General features: G+C 48.7%; 1 protein-coding gene across 6 annotated transcripts in view; it reads left to right on the top strand.

Annotated features, from left to right (window-relative positions):
* Window positions 1-27,306, top strand: part of wasf1 (WASP family member 1) — a 111,058-nt gene that overhangs the window by 60,916 nt on the left and 22,836 nt on the right. For 3 of the 6 annotated variants that reach the window (XM_085997800.1, XM_085997799.1, XM_085997798.1), the window contains 3 exons: window positions 825-985; window positions 11,617-11,751; window positions 13,732-13,885. In XM_085997800.1, the coding sequence (XP_085853926.1) occupies window positions 853-985; window positions 11,617-11,751; window positions 13,732-13,885 (422 nt within the window). In that variant the 5' untranslated portion in view covers window positions 825-852. Of the gene's footprint in view, window positions 1-824; window positions 986-10,290; window positions 10,436-11,616; window positions 11,752-13,100; window positions 13,325-13,731; window positions 13,886-27,306 lie in introns of those variants that run through there. The other 3 variants (XM_085997801.1, XM_085997802.1, XM_085997803.1) reach the window with 3 other exon arrangements.

Raw genomic sequence — 27,306 nt, 5'->3', positions numbered from 1 at the left:
CAGATAAAATATAGCACTTACTTCAAAAGTTTAATTTAAATAGCTTTATAAAGGTTTCTATTCTGGTCAAATGTATTTGCCTTAAAGACACAGGACTAATTAATTTGGATTTTGATAATTAAAAGCATTGTCAAGTTCTTGTACAGGGTTTAGGTACTGGCTTTATGTTCCAGTCTCAAGGGAAAACCGTGGGATCTGGTGCAACACTGGTTTTACATCCCACCTGATTCTACTCTCCATTGAAGTCAAAGGAGAGCAATATTGGGCAAGGTGTAAAGCTGGTGTTTCACCCAATCCTGTGGTTTTCTGCCCAGCGGGTTAGGTTAAAATGACCCCCCAGGTGTCCCCTCCAGCAACATCATTTGTTACAGATCCCCTCTTATGCTCTAAAGAAATCAAGTACGTCCAAGGCAGAATTGTAATGCTTTTTTAACCTTATTGGAAAATTCTTCCACCACATGCAATTCGCATTAATGGAATCATTTGGTTTCAGTATCTCAGTACCTTTTATTAAAGGGACCTAAACCCTGGTAGTGAGATCATCCATTTTATTTAACTATTCATCCATTTAATTATTATGCTGCTTTAACTTTATGCTCAGAACTTATTTAGCCTTTCTGAGATTAAAAGCAGCTCTGTTTTTAGTGTCCTCATACTTTTTCTTCCTGCCTGCCTCTCTGGAGAGATCCTGTTTTTGTGGAGAGGAAAGTAATTGGTTTTTGGTTCCCAAAGAGTAAAACCTTCCTTATTTGTAGCATATTTCCATGTAGCGGTGATTCCAATCACTCCTTAAAAACACTAATGTTGTTTTCTCTCTGTCCCAGGTTTCTCGCTCTGTAACTTTAATTCAGAATGCCATTAGTGAAAAGGAACATAGAGCCCAGATATTTGTGCCATACAGTACTACCAGGAAATATCCGGAATGAACTGGAATGCGTGACTAACATTTCTTTAGCAAATGTAATCCGACAGCTGAGCAGCCTTAGTAAGTAACTTGCATTTCACTGTGAATACATTTTCCCATAATGTTTGACATTGTGCACCTGATGATTTATTGTCCCAAACTAAAACATTCTCTATAACACTCTGCATAACGTGGCAACAAATTACTGGTAGCATTAAGCGCATGGTGTAGTTGACGGAAATTAGCTGTATGGTTTATTGTATAACCTTAAAATTATTTTTCAACATCTATTTTAAAAGAGCAGTTCTTTTTAATTTTTTTAATTCTTTTTTCCTTTTAGATACTACAGTACCATGTTTCCTTTAAAATGCAGATCAAAATAATGTGCATAATTTCCATCTTGTAGTTTTATAAGTGCAGTTAAGCAAATTATATATGACTGTTACCTTAAAATACAGTGGCGTACATGACTTTTTTAAATGGCTGATGCATTAACAAAAGGCTAATGCACACTTGCTCAATGCTTGTAAATGGATGCCTACCAGCTGTCAATCCAGGTAAGTGGGCTCAGACTAACCTCCGTAGCAAATTATTCATTTTCCTTTTGGACCAATGCCTCTGTCACCGTCCTCCGCTGACACTAATTTTATATGATTCATCCTCAGCAAATGGGTCACCAGCTGAAGCCAATCTATAATTTTCCCCCTTCTTTCTTGATCTAACAAATTACACTGTAAAGGCAAAGGATTTTCTGCATTAATCTAATCAATTCCTATTAAGTGAGTGTGATTCGACCTCTGCAAAATCTACTACCAGCATGCCTATTGTGGTGCTTTCTATTGCCTGAAACATTTGAATGGCAAGTTTCTGTTCAGTGAAGACTTTATATTCCATTTGATATACTTGCAATTCATTTATGTGTGACTTTTTTATACATTTTGTATCATCAGAATTTCTCCCTCTATGTATATGACTGGGCATGGCTGACCTGAAACTGTAGTGAACAAAATCTGAAGTCTAATTGGATTCATTTTTTATTTTGCATTTACAAAATTATATATCCTTTTGTGGAGACAATTTTTTTTCCTCACTTTCTCATATTTTCTTCCTTCACTTAATTTTCTACTCCTTCAGGTCAATGTGGTTCTTCCGGGAGCTAGGAAGAGTATCACTGCTGTTGCTCTTGGTTGGCAGCCAGGAGGTGCATGACAACAAGACAGTAGAGACACTCGGGCCAATTTTTAAGTGGCTGGTGGAAACTGAACGGGCAGTTAGCATGGCCGGTGAAACTTACCTACACCAATCTCACTGCCTTCCCACGTGTTGCAATCTTAACCTGCTCTACTGAGCAGGCATGAGGGACACTCGCTGGAAGGCACTGGGGTCTTTTTTTAAATATGCAGATCGGGCTCTGGGGTTAAAATCTCCCTTCACACTGCGGAGGGTTGGGAGGTTTGCCATCTTCCAGGGATTTCCGTCCACGCGACCTCATAGAATCATAGAAAGTTACAGCACAGAAGGAGGCCATTTCGGCCCATCGTGTCCACGCCGGCCAACAAAGAACTATCCAGCCTAATCCCACTTCCCAGCTCTTGGTCCGTAGCCCTGCAGGTTAGAGCATCCCAAGTGCACATCCAAGTACATTTTAAATGTGGTTAGGGTTCCTGCCTCTACCACCCTTTCAGGCCGTGAGTTCCAGACCCCCACAACCCTCTGAGTGAAGAAATTTCCCCTCCAATCCCCTCTAAACCTTCCCCCAATTACTTTAAATCTGTTCCCCCTGGTTTTTGACCCCTCTGCTAAGGGAAATCGGTCCTTTCTATCCACTTTATGCCCCTCATAATTTTATACACCTCAATAAGGTCTCCCCTCAGCCTTCTCTCTTCCAAGGAAAACAGACCCAGCCTATCCAGTCTTTCCTCATAGCTAAGATTCTCTACTCCTGGCAACATCCTTGTAAATCTCCTCTGTACCCTCTCCAGTGCAATCACATCTTTCCTGTAATGTGGTGATCAGAACTGCATGCAGTACTCTAGCTGAGGCCTAACTAGTGTTTTATACAGTTGAAGCATAACCCCCCATGCTCTTGCCTTTATTAGCCGTGGCATAGAATACAAGCATTCCGTATGCCTTCTTAACCACCTTTATCTACCTGGCTTGCTACCTTCAGGGATCTGTGGACATGCACTTCAAGGTCCCTTTGTTCCTCTACACTACTCCGTGTCCTACCATTTAATGTGTATTCCCTTTCCTTGTTAGCCCTCTCCAAATGCATTACCTCACACTTCTTCGGATTGAATTCCATTTGCCACTGTTCTGCCCACCTGACCAATCTATTGATATCTTCCTGAGGTCTAGAGCTTCCTTCTTCAGTATCAACCACACAGCCGATTTTAGTATCATCTGCAAACTTCTTAATCATACCCCCTATATTCAAGTCAAGATCGTTGATATATACCACAAAAGCAAGGGACCTAGTACTGAGCCCTGCGGAACTCCACTGGAAACAGCCTTCCAGTCACAAAAACACCCAACCATTACCCTCTGCTTCCGGTCTCCGAGCCAGTTTTGAATCCAACCTGACACTTTGCCCTGGCTTTTAACTTCGTGACCAGTCTGCCATGTGGAACCTTATCAAAAGCCTTGCTAAAGTCCATATATCAAATGCACTACCCTCATCTACTCTCCTTGTTACCCCCTCAAGAATTCAAATAGGATCTGTTTCTTCCCACCTGCACCCCCTCGTTTAGTGCCACCATGAAGAACAACTATAACTCTGGTACTTATTTGGTACAGCTGAGTTTGGCAGAATAAAGCAATCACAAATTCATCCCACTAAGAACATAAGAAATAGGAGCAGGAGTAGGCCGTATGGCGTCTCGAGCCTGCTCCGCCTTTCAATAAGATCATAGCTGATCTTCGACCTCTACTCCGCTTTCCTGCCTGATCCCTATATCCCTTGATTACCTTAAGAGTACAAAAATCTATTGATCTCGGCCTTGAATATACTCAACGACTGAGCATCCGCAGTCCTTTGGGGTAGAGAATTCCAACAATTCACAACCCTCTGAGTGAAGAAATTTCTCTTCATTTCAGCCCTAAATGGCCAACCACTTATCCTGAGACTATGCCCCCCTAGTTCACAACTCTCCAGCCAGAGGAAACCACCTCTCCGCATCTACCCTGTCAATCCCCCTCAGAATCTTATGTTTCAATGAGATTGCCTCTCATTCTTCTAAACTCCAGCGAGAATAGGCCCATTCTACTCAATCTCTCCTCCATAAGAGAACACTCTCATCCCAGGAATCAATCTAGTGAACCTTCGTTGCACCACCCCCAAGGCAATTATATCCACCCTTTGGTACAGAGACCAAAACTGTACATAGTACGCCAGGTGTGGTCTCACCAAAGCCCAAAACAATTGCAGCAAGACTTCCTTACTCTTTTATACTCCAAACCCCTTCCAATAAAGGCCAACATACTGTCTCCCTTCCTAATTGCTTGCTGTACCTACATGTTAACTTTGTGTGATAGCAAAATACTGCGGATGTTGGAAATCCGAAATAACAACAGAAAATGCTGGAAAAACTCAGCAGGTCAGGCAACATCCGTGGAGAGAAATTTGAGTTGACGTTTTGGGTCGAACCCTTCAAAACTGGAAAGAAAAGAAGATAGATCGGAGGCAGGGCTGCGATCGGACAAAAGAATAAAAGAAACAAAAGAAGTAGAAGTACACTTTACACCTAATCTCAGCCTATTACCATCTCGTCTAGCTTCTAATACCTTTTATTGTCTCTTTTACTTCTTTTGTTTCTTTTATTCTTTTGTCCGATCGCAGCCCTGCCTCCGATCTATCTTTTCTTTCCAGTTTTGAAGAAGGGTTCGACCCGAAACGTCAACTCAAATTTCTCTCCACGGATGTTGCCTGACCTGCTGAGTTTTTCCAGCATTTTCTGTTGTTAACTTTGTTTCGTGTACAAGGACATCCAAATCCCTCTGAGCACACATCCCTCTGAACACCAATATGTAATAGTTTCTCTCCATTTAAAAAAAAAAAAAAAAAAAAATTCTGTTTTTCTATTCTTCCAAGTGAATAACCTCACATTTCCCCACATTATACTCCATCTGCCACCTTCTTACCCATTTTACTTAACCTGTCTATATCCCTTTGCAGACACTTCGACCGCGATTTCGCCAGCCGTGGCGAGTCAGGTGTGGCTGGAGCAGACAGCGGCCTCAAACTCCGCACCCGTCTTCATCCCGCCTCCTCCAAGTGATTTTGCCCTGATTGGGCTTGTTAAGCCCACCCTGCGAGGTTCCAGCCAATTAAAAGGAAGCGGGTCTGATAACGTTGTCTGACGCTTCATCAGCCGGTTTCCTTAAAGAGGCCATGTCCATGTTGATTTTGACAGTTGTGCTGTCAGTGTTCTACAGCATTGAGAAACATAGAAACATAGAAGATAGGAGCAGGAGTAGGCCATTCGGCCCCTCGAGCCTGCTCCACCATTCAATGAGATCATGGCTGATCATCCAAATTCAGTACCCTGTCCCTGCCTTCTCCCCATATCCCTCGATCCCTTTAGCCTTAAGAAATATATCTAACTCCTTGAATATATTTAATGAATTGGCCTCAACTGCCTTCTGTGGTAGAGAATTCCACAGGTTCACCACTCTCTGGGTGAAGAAATTCCTCCTCATCTCTGTCCTAAATGGCTTACCCCTTATCCTTAGACTGTGACCCCTGGTTCTGGACTCCCTGGCCATCGGGAACATCCTTCCTGCATCAAGTCTGTCTAGTCCTGTTAGAATTTTATAAGTTTCAATGAGATCCCCTCTCATTCTTCCAAACTCCAGCAAGTATAAGCCCAATCGACCCAATCTCCCCTCATATATGTCATTCCTGCCATCCCAGGTATCAGTCTGGTGAATCTTCGCTGCACTCCCTCCATGGCAAGAACATCCTTCCTCAGATAAGGCGACCAAAACTGCACACAATACTCAAGGTGTGGTCTCACCAAGGCCCTATACAACTGCAGCAAGACATCCTTGTTCCTGTACTCGAACCCTCTTGCTACGAAGGCCAACATACCATTTGCCGCCTTAACTGCCTGCTGCACCTGCATGCTTCCCTTCAGCGACTGGTGCACAAGGACACCCAGGTTTCGTTGCACTTCCCCTTTTTCCCAATCTATTACCGTTCAGATAATCTGCCTTCCTGTTTTTGCCACCAAAGTGGATAACCTCGCATTTATCCACATTATACTGCATCTGCCCAATCACCCAACCTGTCCAAATCATACTGGAGTTTCTCGGCATCCTCCTCACACACGCCCACCCAGCCTTGTGTCGTCTGCAAACTTGGAGATATTACATCTAGTTCCCTCGTCTAGATCATTAATATATATTGAGGTGCTGCAAACACTGACGAGCACTGCTCAAAGGTGCACGGCTGCACCCAGGCTCTCCCATGACTCCCTCCATATGCTTCTGGGGGGAGTCATAGCACTGAATGAGGTTCTCTTCCCTTCCATTGGGCAGAAGACACCTCCCCGGGAGACCAACGCAGCCTGGTTGCACATTGCACAGAGTGCATAAGCAGGGATGTCGTCAGGAGAACCAGGCTGCAGTGGTGCAAATCTTTCAATGATCTCAGTAGATCATGAAACGTTACTGCCAAGCCACACTCCACCTCATCCTGCTGTGCCACTCATCACATCCCCATCACTCTGCCTTCCCTACCCTACTTCTGCACATCTTTTCTCACACCAACTTACCTTGCACCTCCACCCATCCCTCTATGTACATTATCACTTCCCCATCTCAATAGCCATCACTCACCCTCATCCTACTGCAAGCATACCAACTAACAACACACAAGGGTAGGCACTTGGGTGTTGTAGCCGAAGTTCATGTGAAGTTTCTGGTAATGTGCTGTCAAACATTGAAATCTTTATTTTGAACACTTTGCATTCTTGGACCGATCTATGTGCACCTTTGCAAGTGTCTTAGTGAGTTGCAGTGAATGGTGAGACATAAAGTTCCCTGCCCCCCCCCACCCAATGAAGATGAGTGTGAAAGGAATGGCTTGGCCATTGTAGGGATGCTTTATGGTGCTGGTGTGGGGTGGTGACAACCTGGTGCATCATGTGGCAGCCAGTGTGTACAGCATCAAGAAGTAAATCTGGACATGGTGAGGCCCTCACTGGAGTCCCGGGCAGCAATGTGCACGGGTGATGATGCCCTGTGTCCAGTGCAGCATCAGTTGATTGCAGTGAAGGCTGGTGTGGATGTTGGTGCTGCTGGGGTGCCCGCTGCTGCTGGTGTTAGGGCTGATCGTGTTGGGATTCTGAGGACCAAGGTGAGATTTTTTTCAAGGGCACCAATGCTGATGGAATATATGGCAGGTGAGGTTGAGATGATAGAAGTAATCTGTCAATGTTGAGATAGGTTGTTCCAAGGAGCTGACAGTGGATAGAGAGATTACTCCAAACACTTCAAAAGTGCATAAAGCTCAAAAGTGGGTTCCAAATACTGAAGGCCGAATCTTCTGACATTGAAAAGTGACCCGCTGTAAAATGGTAGCTTTTATACCACTTTTGCAGCTGTCGCCTATTAAAAGAAATGCAGAGTTGTTCAGAACCCGACATACTTAGTTGGCTTGATCCCCGAGCAATGGGAACCTTGTGGAAAACTTGGGGAAATGCTTTGTACCTGGTAAAATGGTGACAGCACGGTGGCATAGTGGTTAGCACTGTTGCCTCACAGCGCCAGGGACCCGGGTTCAAATCCGGCCTCGGGTGACTGTGCAAACTCCACACAGACATTCTCCCTGTGTTTGCGTGGGTTTCCTCCGGGTGCTCCGGTTTCCTCCCACAGTCCAAAGATGTGCGGGTTAGGTTGATTGGCCATGATAAAAATTGGCCCTTAGTGTTAGGGGGGATTAAATACGTGGGGTTACGGGGATAGGGCTTGGGTGGGATGGCTGTCGGTGTAGGGACCGGGTGCTCGGGTTTGGATGATCAGCCATGATCTCGTTGAATGGCGGAGCAGGCTCGAATGGCCTACTCCTGCTCCTATCTTCTATGTTTCTATGTAAATTGCCTAGCACAATTGCATGACCCGCCGCTTGGTGCCGGATCTGCAGAGCTGGGACTAGGGAAACTCAAGGAGGCGGGTTTAGAGTGGGATACCGCCCCACTGTCACTCTTTTTTTGATTTTGACAGCGAACCCACCCTCTGAGCGCCGGCAAAATTCTGCCCTTTGTGTCCTCCTCACAGCCCTACTCTGCAGCACTTCCCGTTTAAATGAATGAATGAATGATTCAGCAAAGGAGGACAAAGGGATTAATTAAGAGGGGGAAAATAGATTGAGAGTAAGCTTGCAGGGAACATAAAATCTGACTGTAAAAGCTTCTATAGATATGTGAAGAGAAAAAGATTGGTGAAGTCAAGCGTAGGTCCCTTGCAGCCAGAATCAGGGGAATTTATAATGGGGAACAAAGAAATGGCAGACCAATTAAATACATACTTTGGTTCTGTCTTCATAAAGGAGGACACAAATAACCTCCCAGAGATGTCGGGGAACATAGGGTCTAATGAGAGGGAGGAATTGAATGAAATCAGTATTTGTAGGGAAATTGTTAGGGAAATTGATGGGATTGAAGGCCGATAGATCCCCAGGGCCTGATAATCTACATCCTAGGGTACTTAAGGAAGTGGCCCTAGAAATAGTAGATGCATTGCTGGTCATTTTCCAAAATTCTATAGACTCTGGAACAGTTCCCATGGATTGGAGGATAGCTAATGTAACCCCACTATTTAAAAAAGGTGGTAGAGAGATAACTGGGAATTATAGACCAGTAAGCCTGAAATTGGTAGTGGGAAAAATGCTAGAGTCCATTATAAAAGATGCAATAGCAGAGCACTTGGGAAAACAGTGACAGGATCGGACAAAGTCAACATAGATGTACAAAAGGTAAATCATGCTTGACTAATCTACTGGAATTTTTTGAGGATGTAACTGGTAGAATAAATAAAGGAGAACAGGTGGATGTGGTGTATTTGGACTTTCAGAAGGCTTTCGATAAGGTCCCGCATAAGAGATTAGCGTGCAAAGTTAAGGCACATGGGATTGGGGGTAAGGTACTGTCTTGGATAGAGAACTGGTTGGCAGACAGGAAGCAAAGAGTTGGAATAAACGGGTCTTTTCCGAGTGGCAGGCAGTGACTAGTGGGGTACCGCAGGGATCGGTGCTAGGACCCCAGCTATTCACAATATATATTAATGATCTAGACGAGGGAACTAGATGTAATATCTCCAAATTTGCAGACGACACAAAGCTGGGTGGGCGTGTGTGCTGTGAGGAGGATGCTGAGAAACTCCAGTATGATTTGGACAGGTTGGGTGATTGGGCAGATGCATGGCAAATGCAGTATAATGTGGATAAATGCGAGGTTATCCACTTTGGTGGAAAAAACAGGAAGGCAGATTATTATCTATACGGCAATAGATTGGGAGAAGGGGAAGTGCAACGAGACCTGGGTGTCCTTGTGCACCAGTCGCTGAACGAAGCATGCAGGTGCAGCAGGCAGTTAAGAAGGCAAATAGTATGTTGGCTTTCAAAGCGAGAGGATTTGAGTACAGGAGCAAGGATGTCTTGCTGCAGTTGTACAGGGCCTTGGTGAGACCACACCTTGAGTATTGTGTGCAGTTTTGGTTGCCTTATCTGAGGAAGGATGTTCTTGCCATGGAGATTCACCAGACTGATACCTGGGATGGCAGGAATGACGTATGAGGAGAGATTGGGTCGATTAGGCTTATGCTCGCTGGAGTTTAGAAGAATGAGAGGGGATCTCATTGAAATTTATAAAATTCTAACAGGACTAGACAGACTAGATGCAGGAAGGATGTTCCCGATAGCGGGGGAGTCCAGAACCAGGGGTCACAGTCTAAGGATACAGGGTAAGCCATTTAGGACAGAAATGAGGAGGAATTTCTTCACCCAGAGAGTGGTGAACCTGTGGAATTCTCTACCACTCAAGGCAGTTGAGGCCAATTCATTAAGTATATTCAAGAAGGAGTTGGATATATTTCTTACGGCTAAAGGGATCAAGGGATATGGGGAGAAAGCAGGGACAGGGCACTGAATTTGAATGATCAGCCATGATCTCATTAAATGGCGGAGCGGGCTCGAGGGGCAGAATGGCCTACTCCTGCTCCTATCTTCTATGTTTCTATGAATACACTGAATCATGAAGGGAAATATAAGGCTACATTCAACAATGCTTCATTCTGCTGTAGACTTGCATTGAAAAGTGCCTCTTAAGCATTGAAATGTAGTAGCTTCAGAGCCTATTGGTAAAATTTAAGGTGTTTCTTATTGAAAGGACTATTGCAACATCGATAAGACGCTGGCTAAAGAACATAAAACAGAGTAGTGAATAATGGATGTTTTTGGAATGGAAGGATGTAAACAGTGATATCCAGCAACTGTGAAGAGAATTGTAAGCAACTTCATGAGGAAATAGACAGGTTAGTAGATTGGGCAGGTGGAGAAAATTTCATGTGGATAAATGTTAGTTGACACATTTTTGAACGAAGAATAAGGAGAAGAAATATATACCAAACGGTAAAACTTTAAAAGGAGTAAAAGAGCAGAGCAACTTGGGTGTTCAGATACATCTTTAAATGTGGAAGGACAGGTTCATAAGGTTGTAAAGAAAAAGAATTGTTGGATCTTAGGTGCATAGAATAGGAAAGTGAAGAGGTAATGCAGTACAAATGATTTGTGAGTCCACAGTTTGGATAATGTGGCCAGTTTGGGTACACTACTTTAGAAAGGTTGTTAAGGCCATGGGGAGGGCACTGAAGAGCTTTATTAAAATGAGGGACTTGTGTTATGAGAAGCTGGCAATTTCCACAGTTCCTGGGACTAGGGACAGGGTCACTGGCAAGGCTTGGAAGCTAAGCAGAGCCAGGCCTGGTTAGTACCTGGAGGGGTGACCATCAGGGAAGACCAGGTGCAGAAGGTCACGGAAGGAGCCCCGGGAGGGGCGGCTGGTGAGCAAGCCCGGGCGTTGGGCTGAAGATTGTCGGACAGGAGGAATGGTGGAAATGGAATGGCGGCGCGCACAGACGCAGCGGCTTTGCTTCTCCCAGGACGGTGCTATTTACGTTTAATGTTAATGTTATTTGTACTGGACTCATGGGAGCTTGCAAGATCACATTTCGTTGTTCATGTACTTGTGCAATGACAATAAAAGTTGAATTAATTATTATTAGAAGATCTAATAGAGGTGCTCAAAATTATGAGAAGTTTTGATACGATAAATCGGGGGGGAAACTTCCCATTGGTTGGTGAGTTGGTGGAATACCCTACCAGAAACAGTGGTAGAAGCAGAATCCATAATAACTTTTAAAAGTGAAGTGAATAAATATTTTTAAATGAAAAACTTAAAAGGGTATTGGAAAAAAGGCACGGAAATGGAACTAAGTGGATAGCTCACAGCCACAATGTACTGTAAAACTTTATGAATTTTGTGAGTAACAAGTTTTCATAGACTAATTTCTACTTTTAAGTCCTGTAGAGTGATCTTAATGCATAATAAGAGTTTCTTGGACTGGTGGATAGATGTCTAAGCTCGATTTTTGGCTTTATCATTGGTACAATCTTGGATCTGATCTAAGTTTCTTTTTTCCAAACTCCTCTTTAGGTAAATATGCAGAAGATATATTTGGGGAGCTCTTCAATGAAGCTCATAGTTTCTCCTTCAGGGTTAACTCTCTGCAGGAACGTGTTGACCGTCTTTCTGTTAGTGTGACACAGCTGGATCCAAAAGAGGAAGAACGTAAGTTTTTAAATATAAAAAGTTTGAACACTTTGAAAGATCTGAATTAGCATTAATGAACTTAATGTCCAAACCACAGACAAATGCTGGTGCATTTAGTAAGTTTTGTATGGGCCATTTCTGAAATTGTTATTGTGCATGTATCATAGTCTCATCAAACCCAGTTATATTTGTTTGACACTCAGACTAACAAAATCCAAATTACACTTGGAAAAACCTTAAATTTATACAATGTAGTTTAATCATTGTCCCCTTCCTTTCTGAAGTTTGCGTGACTCTGTTGAGACTACTTTCATTGTGAAGATCATAGAATTTACTTACCTAACTTTTTAATACTTGCTATAGACTGTATTTTCTTTTTAAAAAGCCAAGTGCATGATATGAAATTGTAAGATGCCTCTAGTTTTTCCAGCTGTCTTCGCAATGTAGTACAATGCATTTTCTACAAACCTGCTACTACACATACGAAAAGTTTTGTGTCACTACAAGTGAACACTGGATTAAGCCAGTGACTCATTCCTAATACAGTATTATGTCACTTCGTACAGATCCCATCCTCTGCGGTCTTTCTCTACCCTGATATTTGTACAGAATGACTAATGCTAGTGGTTGTGACTCCTTCAGATATTCAGACTGCCGAGCAGATGCATTTTCTTTCCAGTGTTTTTCACCGGTATATTTATTTGATGTGTACTTTATGAAATATTGAGGTTTCCTTTCCACCCCAACCAAAAATTCTGAGGTATTCAAAAGTGGTTTAACAAAATGCCTGACCACTCCAAAACTGTCTAGTAAAGTACCAAGAGTCAATTTGCTTAAATCAGCCTTCCAGTGAAATTGCTTGTGTTTCTACATAAATAGTAGATCTTTTGCTGGGCTTTCATTGCACTTACCACAACCAACATTACTGAAACATCAAAGCAGTTGCAACTTGATTAAAAAGCTCTGCAGTGTCTTGAAGTTAATTAGGACTATTATAGATAAGATGCAGTAACTCGCTGTTTAAGTGCTAGACTTCCTGTATGAACAAGGTTACATACAGTATTAAAAATGCATAACCACAATTAAGAATTTTGATGTGTAAAATCCAGGGATGGCCGGTGGGGGGGGTGGAATAGATTTATGTTGTTTGTGTTTGTTATCCTGTGCTACAAAATATGCATAATTGTGTAGTTTTTGTTTTCAATAAATGCTGGCCTTGCCAGCGACGCCCAGAATCCCATAAGCGAATTTTAAAAAAAATTGTTCTAGTATTTGTTACTTTGATCATTTTACTGTGATATTTTATTTGTAATAAATTCATCCATTGCTTTCCTTGCATTGATGGTGATGCTGAATTTTCAGATCATGATGGACTTCTATTACCCATAACTTTGGAAGCAACATGGGTAGTAGGAGTGCATTTCTACAAATCAGACTGGAACCTATACACGCAAGCTTTGCAGAGTATCCTCTGGAAGATTTTGAGAGCTGCGTAAAATCTGCTTTAGAGGAAACTGCAATCTGTTAGAAATGGCGAATGTTTGACCAGGAGTCCGATCTTATTTATGTGATACTCGTAACCGGAGTTATGGTCAGTGCTAGGAGTGGGGTATATATTCTATTCCATGGCTTCTCATCATATGTTCTAATTATACCACATGCTATTTACTCGGGTAACTAATCTAAGTTGGTCATTATTTAGGAATTAAACTGATGCACAGGTTGTGATGTGGTTCTGTCAATGTTACAAACCTTTTTAAAAAAATATATATATATTTTACAGTGCTGTGTGTTAACTCTGGTAAATATTCTTTTACAGAAACCTTTATTGTTGTAAAACTGCTCTAATGTTAGAGAATGTCAGTGACTATTAGAAGCCGTGCAATGCTGGTGTCAATGTGTGAACATAAAAGTGGAATTAGTGTAAAATTTTATAGAAGACAATCCGGTTTTAAACTGGTTTGCACTGTGACTGACATTTGTTGCTTTCTTTTTCAGTCTCGCTTCAAGATATTACCATGAGGAAAGCCTTTCGAAGCTCGACTGTTCAGGACCAGCAACTGTTTGACCGCAAATCGTTGCCCATTCCACTGCTGGAAACGTACAGCACATGTGAGAAACCCCCACCTCTTAACATCCTTTCTGCATACAGGTTAGAAAAACTTTTAGATCTTTGAAAAATTGAAATCTGATTTTTTACTTTTTTTTAAGTATTAACGCTATCAGATTTTGTAAGAAACCTAACCTTGTGACATAAGTGAATTGTGACTGAGCAGGATCTCAAAATCCAATGAAAGATAGTAACCGCAAGTTCAGGTGAGCAGACTATTCTGATCAGCCAGCTGGAGTACATGGCATGCACTGGAAGGAGCGAAAATGGTTTCTCTCTTTAAATTCTTTCAGTTGCTTCCTGAAAAGTCTTTTTCACATGATTGATCAAAGGAATGTATAATGGCAGAGGAAAAAATAGAATGAAAGCACTTTGAATTGTTTTTCAAAGCAGCAGACTAATTGACAGCACTTACTGCTGTTAGCCTGCTTTTTGAATGAAGCCATTGATCTGGCACAGCAGTAAGGGACAGCATTAAAGTAGACTAGCATTTACGAAGGTCTTAAGCCATTTTTCTCATTCGCTTATCTCCACATACCTTCAGATAGGCACTTCATCCCGCTGGGGAAGAAATCCCTGAGCAAGTGTGTCCTCCAGGGGTTCTATTGTACTCATGTGAGAATCTTATCGTCTTCCTCCAATTCCACACTGCACAAGAGCTCTACCACAAGACCAGCCTCTGTTCTTTTTCTTCCATTATTTGGCAGCGGGGTCTGCAATGTTGATCTCCCACTGTCATCTTGGCTTAGTTAGCACTTTTAGCTCTCGAGTCAGAAGATTCAAAGCCTAATTTACAATTGAATTAATAGTCAATGCTAACAGTCCTGTGTAGTACTGAAGGGTGCTGCATTGTCACATGTGCTGGCCTTTGGATTAAACAGGGGTCCCTTTTGCCTTGATGCACTAAAAGAGAAGCAGAGAGTTCTTTAAGTGACTCAAAAATTGCACTTCTGAGACATGTGATATACTATTTTGTTCCTTTCTCTCTCCCCAATATGTGCTTTAGTTGTGTTTTTTGTTCAAATTAAGTTTTCTGATCGTTTTATACACTCTTCCATGGGATATTTATCCTTGAAGACTGGATTCACTACCCTACATCAGTGTAGCTAAGAAAGTAGCCCACTGAAAACATGGGCTGTGGGCACACACTCTCGTTCCTCCATGGTGCTGAGGTATCATGCTGCTATTGAGCACATCTCTGTATTCAGATATCAAGAAAATCAAATCAGTTTTTGGTGTACTCTTGCCTATTCTAGAGTTTCAGAACTCTACTCCAAAAGCCCTAGGATTATTGTATAGTGTTCCTGGATTTCCTTTCCCACATCTTTTTTGAAGTTTACTAAAGATTCAGTTTGAAAGATACAGGGTTGAAAATTGGGTTGCTTTGTGCCTCATGTTAACACCCCCGGGGGACACTAATGGGGTGCAAAGCCCCTAGCACCCAGGTGTGGCGCCACTAATGCCACCCATGAAATTCCAGCGGCCATGACATCATCGGCGTGTGCAGCGCCCCGGCCGCAAACTTCACTTGCGGCCCCTGACCTATTGCCGAACGGTATGTCCGACCGGTTCAAGGGGCGTTTTGGCAGCAACAGTGGCGCAAATTAAAGGGTAGGTGCCGGGTGGCCATTTTTCCTTTGGCCGACTGCCAGCACCTGCTGCTCCTTACCTCTGTATGCAGGGTGCTGGCCGTGACCACTCAGCCCGGCACTCCTCTTGAGTGCCGGGCTGTTTTCCTAGCTCCCTGGTGGTCCAGCAGGGCCCCGGTTCATGCAGCACCTTTAATCGGGGGAGGAGGCCTGCAATGACGTGGTGCTACGTGCCGCTGCGAAATTCACTGGTAGCGCCCCAAGAAGGAGGGGGAGCGCTTTCCAGTAGCACCTTGCCTTCTGCTTGGGGCACTACCACTCAATTTACGGCGTTGGGGCACTAACATTTTTGGGGTGCTAAAATTAGCACCCTGGCGACCTTCGCACCCCAAAGGGGGTGCCAACGAATTTTTCCCCCGTAAAATACAGTTTATAATGGACATTAAGTTACCACTTTTCACATTCCTCAAAAATATTCCATGAAGTATGGAAAGTCTCTCCTGTATTCCCTCAAAGGGTTCATAGTAATGGGTTGTTTGGAGCAAGGGGGTATACATCTAGGGAACTTTGTAAAAAGGATGGCTGCCTGTTGAATGGAAGTTAATAAAATTTATCCACACTCAATTTTATCCACACTCAAACGGCTTGATTTTAATCTATTGACCGGTTAACTGAGCCCATGTGTGGGATGGTGCATTTGCACTAGTAGATAAAATTTATGCAGACTATAAAATTACTTTAAAGTACTCTTGCCAATCAGATGTGAAATCCTGCTCTGTAGACTTGTTTGCTTGTGTATCTCAAGTCCTGACAATCGTCAGCCAAAGTTAAGGCTGATCCTTGGGAAATAGATTGAAATACTTAAACAGAAATATATAGGAGGGGGGAGGAGAGTGGATCGAAGGGGTGGTGGGGGAGGAGAGTGGATCGAGCAGGGGAGGAGAGTGGACCGGGGGGGGGGGAGGAGAGTGGATCGAGCGGGGGGGCGGGGGGGGGGGGGGGCGGGGAGGAGAGTGGATCGAGCGGGGGGGGGGGGGCGGGGGAGGAGAGTGGATCGAGCGGGGGGGGGGGGCGGGGGAGGAGAGTGGATCGAGCGGGGGAGGAGAGTGGATCGAGCAGGGGAGGAGAGTGGACCGGGGGGGGGGCGGGGGGGGGGGCGGGGGGGGAGAGCGGATCGAAGGGGGGGGCGGGGGGGGGGCGGGGGGGGAGAGCGGATCGAAGGGGGGGGCGGGGGAGGAGAGCGGATCGAGCGGGGGGGGCGGGGGAGGAGAGTGGATCGAGCAGGGGAGGAGAGTGGACCGGGGGGGGGGCGGGGGAGGAGAGTGGATCGAAGGGGGGGCGGGGGGGCAGGGGAGGAGAGTGGATCGAAGGGGGGGGGGGCAGGGGAGGAGAGTGGATTGAAGGGGGGGAGGGGGGGCAGGGGAGGAGAGTGGATTGAAGGGGGGGGCGGGGGGGGGCGGGGGAGGAGAGCGGATCGAGCGGGGGGGGCGGGGGAGGAGAGTGGATCGAGCGGGGGGGGCGGGGGAGGAGAGGATCGAGCGGGGGAGGAGAGTGGATCGAAGGGGGGGGCGGGGGAGGAGAGTGGATCGAGCGGGGGGGGCGGGGAGGAGAGTGGATCGAGCGGGGGGGGCGGGGGAGGAGAGCGGATCGAAGGGGGGGCGGGGGAGGAGAGCGGGGGGGCGGGGGAGGAGAGTGGATCGAAGGGGGGGGGGCAGGGGAGGAGAGTGGATTGAAGGGGGGGAGGGGGGGCAGGGGAGGAGAGTGGATTGAAGGGGGGGCGGGGGGGCAGGGGAGGAGAGTGGATTGAAGGGGGGGGCGGGGGGGGCAGGGGAGGAGAGTGGATTGAAGGGGGGGAGGGGGGGCAGGGGAGGAGAGTGGATTGAAGGGGGGGGCGGGGGGGGCAGGGGAGGAGAGTGGATCGAAGGGGGGGCGGGGGGGGCAGGGGAGGAGAGTGGATCGAAGGGGGGGGGCAGGGGAGGAGAGTGGATTGAAGGGGGGGAGGGGGGGCAGGGGAGGAGAGTGGATTGAAGGGGGGGGCGGGGGGGGCGGGGGAGGAGAGCGGATCGAGCGGGGGGGGCGGGGGAGGAGAGTGGATCGAGCGGGGGGGCGGGGGAGGAGAGGATCGAGCGGGGGAGGAGAGTGGATCGAAGGGGGGGGCGGGGGAGGAGAGTGGATCGAGCGGGGGGGGCGGGGAGGAGAGTGGATCGAGCGGGGGGGGCGGGGGAGGAGAGCGGGGGGGGCGGGGGAGGAGAGTGGATCGAGCGGGGGGGCGGGGGAGGAGAGTGGATCGAGCGGGGGAGGAGAGTGGATCGAGCGGGGGGGGGGGCGGGGGAGGAGAGCGGATCGAAGGGGGGGGCGGGGGAGGAGAGCGGATCGAGCGGGGGGGGCGGGGGAGGAGAGTGGATCGAGCAGGGGAGGAGAGTGGACCGGGGGGGGGGGCGGGGGAGGAGAGTGGATCGAAGGGGGGGCGGGGGGGCAGGGGAGGAGAGTGGATCGAAGGGGGGGGGGGCAGGGGAGGAGAGTGGATTGAAGGGGGGGAGGGGGGGCAGGGGAGGAGAGTGGATTGAAGGGGGGGGCGGGGGGGGCGGGGGAGGAGAGCGGATCGAGCGGGGGGGGCGGGGGAGGAGAGTGGATCGAGCGGGGGGGCGGGGGAGGAGAGGATCGAGCGGGGGAGGAGAGTGGATCGAAGGGGGGGGCGGGGGAGGAGAGTGGATCGAGCGGGGGGGGCGGGGAGGAGAGTGGATCGAGCGGGGGGGGCGGGGGAGGAGAGCGGATCGAAGGGGCGGGGGAGGAGAGCGGGGGGGCGGGGGAGGAGAGTGGATCGAAGGGGGGGGGGCAGGGGAGGAGAGTGGATTGAAGGGGGGGAGGGGGGGCAGGGGAGGAGAGTGGATTGAAGGGGGGGCGGGGGGGCAGGGGAGGAGAGTGGATTGAAGGGGGGGGCGGGGGGGGCAGGGGAGGAGAGTGGATTGAAGGGGGGGAGGGGGGGCAGGGGAGGAGAGTGGATTGAAGGGGGGGCGGGGGGGGGCAGGGGAGGAGAGTGGATCGAAGGGGGGGCAGGGGGGGCGGGGGAGGAGAGCGGGGGGGCGGGGGAGGAGAGTGGATCGAAGGGGGGGGGGCAGGGGAGGAGAGTGGATTGAAGGGGGGGAGGGGGGGCAGGGGAGGAGAGTGGATTGAAGGGGGGGCGGGGGGGGCAGGGGAGGAGAGTGGATTGAAGGGGGGGGCGGGGGGGGCAGGGGAGGAGAGTGGATTGAAGGGGGGGAGGGGGGGCAGGGGAGGAGAGTGGATTGAAGGGGGGGAGGGGGGGCAGGGGAGGAGAGTGGATTGAAGGGGGGGGCGGGGGGGGCGGGGGAGGAGAGCGGATCGAGCGGGGGGGGCGGGGGAGGAGAGTGGATCGAGCGGGGGGGCGGGGGAGGAGAGGATCGAGCGGGGGAGGAGAGTGGATCGAAGGGGGGGGCGGGGGAGGAGAGTGGATCGAGCGGGGGGGGCGGGGAGGAGAGTGGATCGAGCGGGGGGGGCGGGGGAGGAGAGCGGGGGGGGCGGGGGAGGAGAGTGGATCCAAGGGGGGGGGGCAGGGGAGGAGAGTGGATTGAAGGGGGGGAGGGGGGGCAGGGGAGGAGAGTGGATTGAAGGGGGGGCGGGGGGGCAGGGGAGGAGAGTGGATTGAAGGGGGGGGCGGGGGGGGCAGGGGAGGAGAGTGGATCGAGCGGGGGGGGCAGGGGAGGAGAGTGGATCGAAGGGGGGGGGCAGGGGAGGAGAGTGGATTGAAGGGGGGGAGGGGGGGCAGGGGAGGAGAGTGGATTGAAGGGGGGGGGCGGGGGGGGGCAGGGGAGGAGAGTGGATCGAAGGGGGGGGCGGGGGGGGGCAGGGGAGGAGAGTGGATCGAAGGGGGGGCGGGGGGGGGGCAGGGGAGGAGAGTGGATCAGGGGGGGGCGGGGGAGGAGAGCGGATCGAGCGGGGGGGCGGGGGAGGAGAGCGGATCGAGCGGGGGGGCGGGGGAGGAGAGTGGATCGAGCGGGGGGGAGGAGAGGATCGAGCGGGGGAGGAGAGTGGATCGAAGGGGGGGCGGGGGAGGAGAGTGGATCGAGCGGGGGGGCGGGGAGGAGAGTGGATCGAGCGGGGGAGGAGAGTGGATCGAGCGGGGGGGGGGCGGGGGAGGAGAGCGGATCGAAGGGGGGGGCGGGGGAGGAGAGCGGATCGAGCGGGGGGGGGCGGGGGAGGAGAGTGGATCGAAGGGGGGGAGGGGGGGGCAGGGGAGGAGAGTGGATTGAAGGGGGGGAGGGGGGGCAGGGGAGGAGAGTGGATTGAAGGGGGGGCGGGGGGGCAGGGGAGGAGAGTGGATCGAAGGGGGGGCGGGGGGGCAGGGGAGGAGAGTGGATCAGGGGGGGGGGGCGGGGGAGGAGAGTGGATCGAAGGGGGGGCGGGGGAGGAGAGCGGATCGAGCGGGGGGGGCGGGGGAGGAGAGTGGATCGAAGGGGGGGAGGGGGGGCAGGGGAGGAGAGTGGATTGAAGGGGGGGAGGGGGGGCAGGGGGGGAGAGTGGATTGAAGGGGGGGGGCAGGGGAGGAGAGTGGATCGAAGGGGGGGCGGGGGGGCAGGGGAGGAGAGTGGATCGAAGGGGGGGCGGGGGGGGCAGGGGAGGAGAGTGGATCGAGCGGGGGGCGGGGGAGGAGAGCGGATCGAAGGGGGGGGCGGGGGAGGAGAGCGGATCGAAGGGGGGGGCGGGGGAGGAGAGCGGATCGAAGGGGGGGGCGGGGGAGGAGAGCGGATCGAAGGGGGGGCGGGGGAGGAGAGCGGATCGAAGGGGGGGCGGGGGAGGAGAGCGGATCGAAGGCGGGGGAGGAGAGCGGATCGAAGGGGGGGGCGGGGGAGGAGAGCGGATCGAGCGGGGGGGCGGGGGAGGAGAGCGGATCGAGCGGGGGAGGCAGGGGAGGAGAGCGGATCGAAGGGGGGGCGGGGAGGAGAGCGGATCGAAGGGGGGGCGGGGGAGGAGAGCGGATCGAAGGGGGGGGCGGGGGAGGAGAGCGGATCGAAGGGCGGGGGAGGAGAGCGGATCGAGCGGGGGGGGGCGGGGGAGGAGAGTGGATCGAGCGGGGGGGGAGGAGGGTGGATCGAGCGGGGGGGTGCGGGGGAGGAGAGTGGATCGGGCGGGGGAGGAGAGTGGATTGAAGAGGAAAGGAGTTCGGAGGAGGTGGGGGAGGGAAAAGAGCACGGAGGATATGGATCAAGTGACCTCATTGGACTGGATGAAATCCGGAAGTCATGACACTGTCACTATTCATTTCATATCCAATAAACCTGTTAACAATCAGCGACCCACACACAATGCCCCATCTATGGGGGTGGGGGGAGGAGGAGGTCAGGAACTTGTTTTGGCGGGGGGGAGGTCAGGAAATTGTTGGGGGGGTGCGGGGAAGGTCCTAACCCGTGAGGGTGAGTCCTGTCTGTTCTCTGAAAACAGTACTGTGAGCTCTGTCTGGAACCTGGCAGTCTGAATGAATGGATCAAATTACACATTGCAAAGTACTTGATTACTCAAGCAGGCAGGACCTAATTACACATTCCAGACAAACTGCTGGGTGTGTCTTATCCTCCAAGAGGACCAATCAGAAATCTGGTCTTTTCATCCAAGGGGACCAATCAGAACTTTGGTGTTGCAAATACACACTGCCGTATCCTTCCTATAGTGTTAGCATTAACTATACCTCCGATTTTGGTATCAACTGCAAATTTTGACACTAATCCCTCTCGGCCAATATCCAAATGATTAATATGCACAGTAAATAGAACTGAATCTCGTGGAACAGCACTACCGACATCCAACCACTCTGGAGAAACTGCCTTTAACTCCTACCCTCGGTTATCAACCTTCTAACGATTTTTAATTGTTTGCTATCCTTCCCCTAATTCCATACCCCTTAATCATCATCTCCTCTAGTAATCTCCTGTGTGTACCTTGTCAAAGGCTTTTCTCAGGTCCGCGGACACTTCTGTGAGGTTTGTCGAACATGATCGTCCCTTTTGAAATCTGTGTTGGCTGCTTTGAGCTACTTTTTCTCTTTTTGATACATGGTAATTTCATCCCTAATTAAAGACACTAAAATGATCTCTACCACAGATATTAAACTACCTGTAATTACACAAATTAGTTCTGTATGCTTTTTTAAAAATGGATACTACATTGATCCAGTCCTCCAGCATGGGTTCCCAAACCTCCTTCCTAACTTAAATATTGCATCACTTCACTAATAAACCATTTTTCCAATACATTAGCATCTATGTGCCCTGTAATTTTTTTTTGGCCCTGTGCAGCCCCTTTAATGGACTGCGCGAGCCATTCAAAATACCGCACATGCGCACACCTTACAGGGTACACTGATTAACACCCTCACACCTCTCCCAGAACTGGTGCCAATGACCTACAAAGTGAAATCCTCCTTTCTGACACTACACGTTAGCCATGCATTCATTTCCCTAATCTTTCTGTACTTCCCTGTGGCTCGGGAAGTAATCCTGAACTTGCCACCCGTAAAGTCCTGCTCCTAAACTTGTTTCCTAATTTTCTGAATTCAACTTGCTGGACTTCAAGCCTTTTTTTACCTACATCATTAGCTCCCACATGAGCCATGATGACTGGTCGCTTTCCTCCATTTGCAAAATCTTATCCATTCTATGTGATACGCCCCTTCCCCTAGCACTCGAGAGGCAACAAAGCATTTGGGATTGAGAGTCTACTGCAAAAGATTGTATCAACCCCTAAAATTATTGAATCACTTATCACTACTGCATTTCTAGCTGTGTTGCTAATCTTGTTCCCTTACTTCAGCCATCTCTTGTTTGTTGGTGCCATTGATACTTATTTGATGGTACTGCCCAGAATCCTCATTTTTGCCAAAGGAAGCTAGAGCTTGTAATTGGTTTGATAACTTGGATATTTTAAGAAATGACAAAACCACAAACTCAACCCTGGGAATGATTCCCCAAAGCATTGTGGATTCTGAAAACTACAAGCCAGCTCAGGACAAAAAAACCCAGCAACTTGCATTTATATAACGCCTTTTAACATACAAAATCAGTCCAAGGAGATTCACAGGCATAAGGAAAAACAGAGGCCGAGCCCAAGAAGGAAAGATTAGGTGGGGTGACCAAAAGCTTAGTCACTGGATTTTTAGGAGGGTCCTAAAGGGAAAAGTGAGGCAGAGGGGTTTAGGGAGGTAATTCAAGAGTGTGAGGCATAGGCAGCTGAAGGCACAGCCATCAATGGGGAGGCAAATAGGTGTACAAGAGGCCAGAGCTAGAACAGAGTTCTGGTGGGTCTTTTAGCACTGGAGGAGGTGGAGGTAAGAAAGGGGTGTGGCCACAGAGGAATTTAAGCATAAGGATGAGAATTTTAAATTGAGGACATTGAGGTACAGTCCTCACCGCTTATAGCGGGCATGTTGGTGCTAACGCGATTTGTCCGCTATACGCATTGGGACGGTTTAAATACATTTTGTGGTCGTAGCTCTGCATCTTGTGTTAAGCAGCATAATTACTGAAATCTGCCTCACTATCTTTGATTCCCCAGAGATTCCCTTCTCGTTGAGACAATGATGATTAATCTTTCCAGATAATTTATCCTGTAAATCAATGAGTATATAAATAGGGAGCATTGCAACAAGGTAAACTGCATTTGGATAAATACAGTCAGTCCTTTCCTTTTAAGACCCTTACTGAAATCCTACAAAATTGCATTTTTGATTCGTTCGGACCAATTTATTGAAACGAAATGTATGAATCAGAAAAATTTGATACTAATTATCTGTGATCTACTTGAACTCTCAATTCCTGAATTCAAACCATGGCCAAATAAAGATTTGTGGAAGTGTTGGTGTGTTATTTATCTGGTATCTTAAGCAGTGGAGAAAATCTATCTCCAACCTCCCTTTCCGCTCTAAAGTTCTTGAACTATCCCTTATCTGAGGAAGGATGTTCTTGCCATGGAGGGAGTGCAGCGAAGATTCACCAGACTGATACCTGGGATGGCAGGAATGACGTATGAAGAGAGATTGGATCGATTGGGCTTGTATTCGCTAGAGTTTAGAAGAATGAGAGGGGCTCTCATTGAAACTTATAAAATTCTAACAGGACTAGACAGACTAGATGCAGGAAGGATGTTCCTGATGGCGGGGGAGTCCAGAACCAGGGGTCACAGTCTAAGGATAAGGGGTAAGCCATTTAGGACAGAGATGAGGAGGAATTTCTTCACCCAGAGAGTGGTGAACCTGTGGAATTCTCTACCACAGAAGGCAGTTGAGGCCAATTCATTAAATATATTCAAGAAGGAGTTAGATATATTTCTTAAGGCTAAAGGGATCAAGGGATATGGGGAGAAAGCAGGGACAGGGTACTGAATTTGGATGATCAGCCATGATCTCATTAAATGGCGGAACAGGCTCGAGGGGCCGAATGGCCTACTCCTGCTCCTATCTTCTATGTTTCTATGTAACATGTTGTCTCCTCCCAAATCCGTGCCCATCTTTCCTGCAATTCCATGTTTGAATCCCTCCAATCAGGTTTCTGCCCTTGCCACAGTGCTGAAACAGCTCTCATCAAAGTCACAAATGACATCCTTTGTGACTGTGACAAAGGTAAACTCCCTCCTCGTCCTTCTTGATTTGTCTGCAGCCTTTGACACGGTTGACCTCTCCATTCTTCTCCAACACCTCCCCACCGTCGTCCAGCTGGGTGGGACTGCACTCGTCTGGTTCCATTCTTATCTATCTAATCGTAGCCAGAGAATCATTTGCAACGGCTTCTCTTCCCGCTCCCGCATCGTTACCTCTGGTATCCCCCAAGGATCTATCCGTGACCCCCTCCTATTTCTTATCTACATGTCGCCACATCATCTGAAAACACCGCATCAGTTTCCACACTGACACCCAGCTCTACATCACTACCACTTCTCTCGACCCCTTCATGGTCTCTAAATTGTCAGACTGCTTAACCGACATCCAATTCTGGATGAGCAGAAATTTTCTCCAATTAACTATTGAGACGGCCGAAGCAATTGGAGAAATTCAGTATCGCCCCATTTGGGGCGCAATTATCGACCGGGCGCAAAGTTTAGCGCCTGGCGCTAATTATCGCCTCCGACTGCAAACCTGGCTTTTATCACCCCTGGGGGTGATTGGAGCGCTAAATCAGGTGCTGCACACCTGTCTTAAGGCGCAAAGGCCGAAGAGCGAGGTGCTAACTCGGAGTGCGGGCGCAGCGCAGATGATGTCAGTTAGCGATGGAACACAGACACACTGGCGCTGGCCAGTTCTTAAAGGGGAGGGTCGATCTTGCTCTCCATCCGCACCCTGCTCATTGCAGCCTTGAATCTTGACCTGGAGAGACCTGTACATCAAATCTGTTGGAAAGAACAATGGAGAGGCCCAGGGAAAGAGCTCAGAGTGCAGCCCCCACAGTCTTCTAAATCGATGCAAGGAAGATCAAATCAAAAAGAACCTGCAAAGTGCTGCTCAGTACCCAAAACTCCTCAACACAGCTCTGAATAACTCCTGCAGTCTCTCTCACTCGATGCGTGGTGCAAAAATTTCACCGACAATTAAAGGCAGGAAGCGGTCGTCTTTAAATAGCGCTCCCCCAGTCCCTTCCCGACTGCAAAACGCTCCACTCAACCTGTCAATGCTAGTGGCAGGTGGTAAGACAGGGGGCGCCACTCAATATCTGGTCCAGGGCGTTGCACGCTCAACTGATGTCACAATCTGCGGGCGCAGGAGATCGTGGCGGTACTGTTTAGCGCCGCCGCAAAATGTCTAGTCAATTTTGTGAGCGGCGCAAACATCGCCACGCACGGGCGCTAGTTGCTTTGCGCCCCATTAGCGCCCTCTTAAGGCGCTAATGGGAGGTGCAAACCAACTGAATTTTTCCCCCATTGTTTTTGGTCCCCGCCACAAACTCCGTTCCCTAGCCACTGATTCCATCCCTCTCCCTAACACCTGCCTGAGGCTGAACCATGCTGTTCATATTGGTGTCATATTTGACCCTGAAATGGGCTTCCAACCACATTAGCTGCAGCATAACAAAGACCGCCTATTTCCACCTCTAACGTCGCCCGTCTCTGCCCTTGCCTCAGCTCATCTGTTGCTGCAACCCTCCTCCATGCCTTTGCTCCCTATAGACTTGACTATTCCAACGCACTCCTGGCTGGCCTCCCGCATTCTACCCTACGTAAACTTGAGGTCATCCAAAACGCGGCTGCCCCTTGTCCTAACTTGCACCAAGTCCCGTTCACCCATAACCCCTGTGCTCGCTGACCTATATTGGCTCCTGGTTAAGCAAGGCCTCGATTTCAAAATTCTCATCGTTGTTTTCAAATCCCTCCATGGCCTCGCCCCTCCCTATCTCTGTAATCTCCTTCAGCCCCACAACACCCCTGAGATATCTGCGCTCTTCTAATTCTGCCCTCTTGAGCATCCCTGATTATAATCACTCAACCATTGGTGGCCGTGCCTTCTGTTGCCTAGGCCCTAAGCTCTGGAATTCCCCCCCTAAACCTTTCCTCCTTTAAGACGCTCCTTAAAACCTACCTCTGACTAAGCTTTTGGTCACCTGCCCTAATTTCTCCTTATGTGACTCAGTATCAAATTTTTTGGCTTTTAATACTCCTGTGAAGTGCCTTGGGATGTTTTACTATGTTAAAGGCGCTATATAAATTTGTTGTTGTTAACTCCTAATTCACTAACCAGTGTATGAAGAGGATACTAACCAGTGTATGAAGAGGATACTAGAAGGTCCTAACTTGTAGACTATACCATTTAGAGGTGATTAAGTATAATAGGTAATTGCATCGTAACGAAGTGCGAACTACTTCCTACATTATAACAGTGACTACACTTCTAAAGTACTTCATTGTTTGTAAAGTGCTTTGGGACCTCCTGAGGTCATGAAAGGCGCTATATAAATGCAAGTCTTTCTTTACTCACTGAACACCCATTTCTGCCCGACACAGCCAGTGCGCTTAGCACACTAAGTGGAAACTTTGTAATTGACAATAATAGTAATGACAAATGGTTTGTGCTATTTGCCTGATTTAAACATTAACGCTTTAAGTGGTGGGAACTGTACTAGAACCCAATGTAGGTCAGCGAGGACAAAGATGATGCACTAGCAGCCCTTGATGTGGAATAATAAAGTTGTGGAGGCTAGGAGGTTTGTCAGAAGAGCATTGGAATAAGAGTCTGGAAGTAACAACGGCATGTATGAGTGTTTCAGCAACAGATGGACTGAGGAAGGGGGTAGAGGCATGCAAATTACAGAGATGGAAGCATGAGGTCTTTGTGATGGGGAGGATATATAAGCTCAGCTAGAGACCAAACCGACACCAAGGTTGTTAACCGTTTGGTTCAGCCTGAGAACAGTGGCCAGGGAGGGGATGAAGTTTGTGGCAGGAGCCAGTGATGATTCCTTCTGTCTGCACAATATTTGCTGGGGGATATTATGACTCTGACATTAATGGTCAGACAAGCAGTGTGACGGGATCGAGGTAGTGGAGACACTGAGCGAGGTGGTGGAGAGGTCGAGCTGGGTGCCAGATGCGTACATATGGAAGCTGACCCAACGTCTATGGATGATGCCAAAGAGCAGCATGTAGATTAGGAAGAAACATGGGCGAAGAATGGATTCTTGGGGAATTCTGAAGGTGACCGTGCAGGGGTGGGAAGAGAAGCTATTGCTAGAAATGCTCTGGCTATAGTCTGATGGGTATGAGGGGAACCAAGGGAGGGCAGTCCCAGGGAGCTGAACAATGCAGGAGAGGCATTGGAGGAGATTGTGTGGTCGACTGTCATAGGCTCTAGATAAGATAAAGAGGAATAATAAACCATGGTCA

Source organism: Somniosus microcephalus, chromosome 9, assembly GCF_052327205.1.
Source record: "Somniosus microcephalus isolate GS21.2 chromosome 9, FLI_Smic_1.0, whole genome shotgun sequence".
NCBI classification, from domain to species: Eukaryota; Metazoa; Chordata; class Chondrichthyes; order Squaliformes; family Somniosidae; genus Somniosus; species Somniosus microcephalus.
This window is presented reverse-complemented; position numbering and strand designations above follow the sequence as displayed.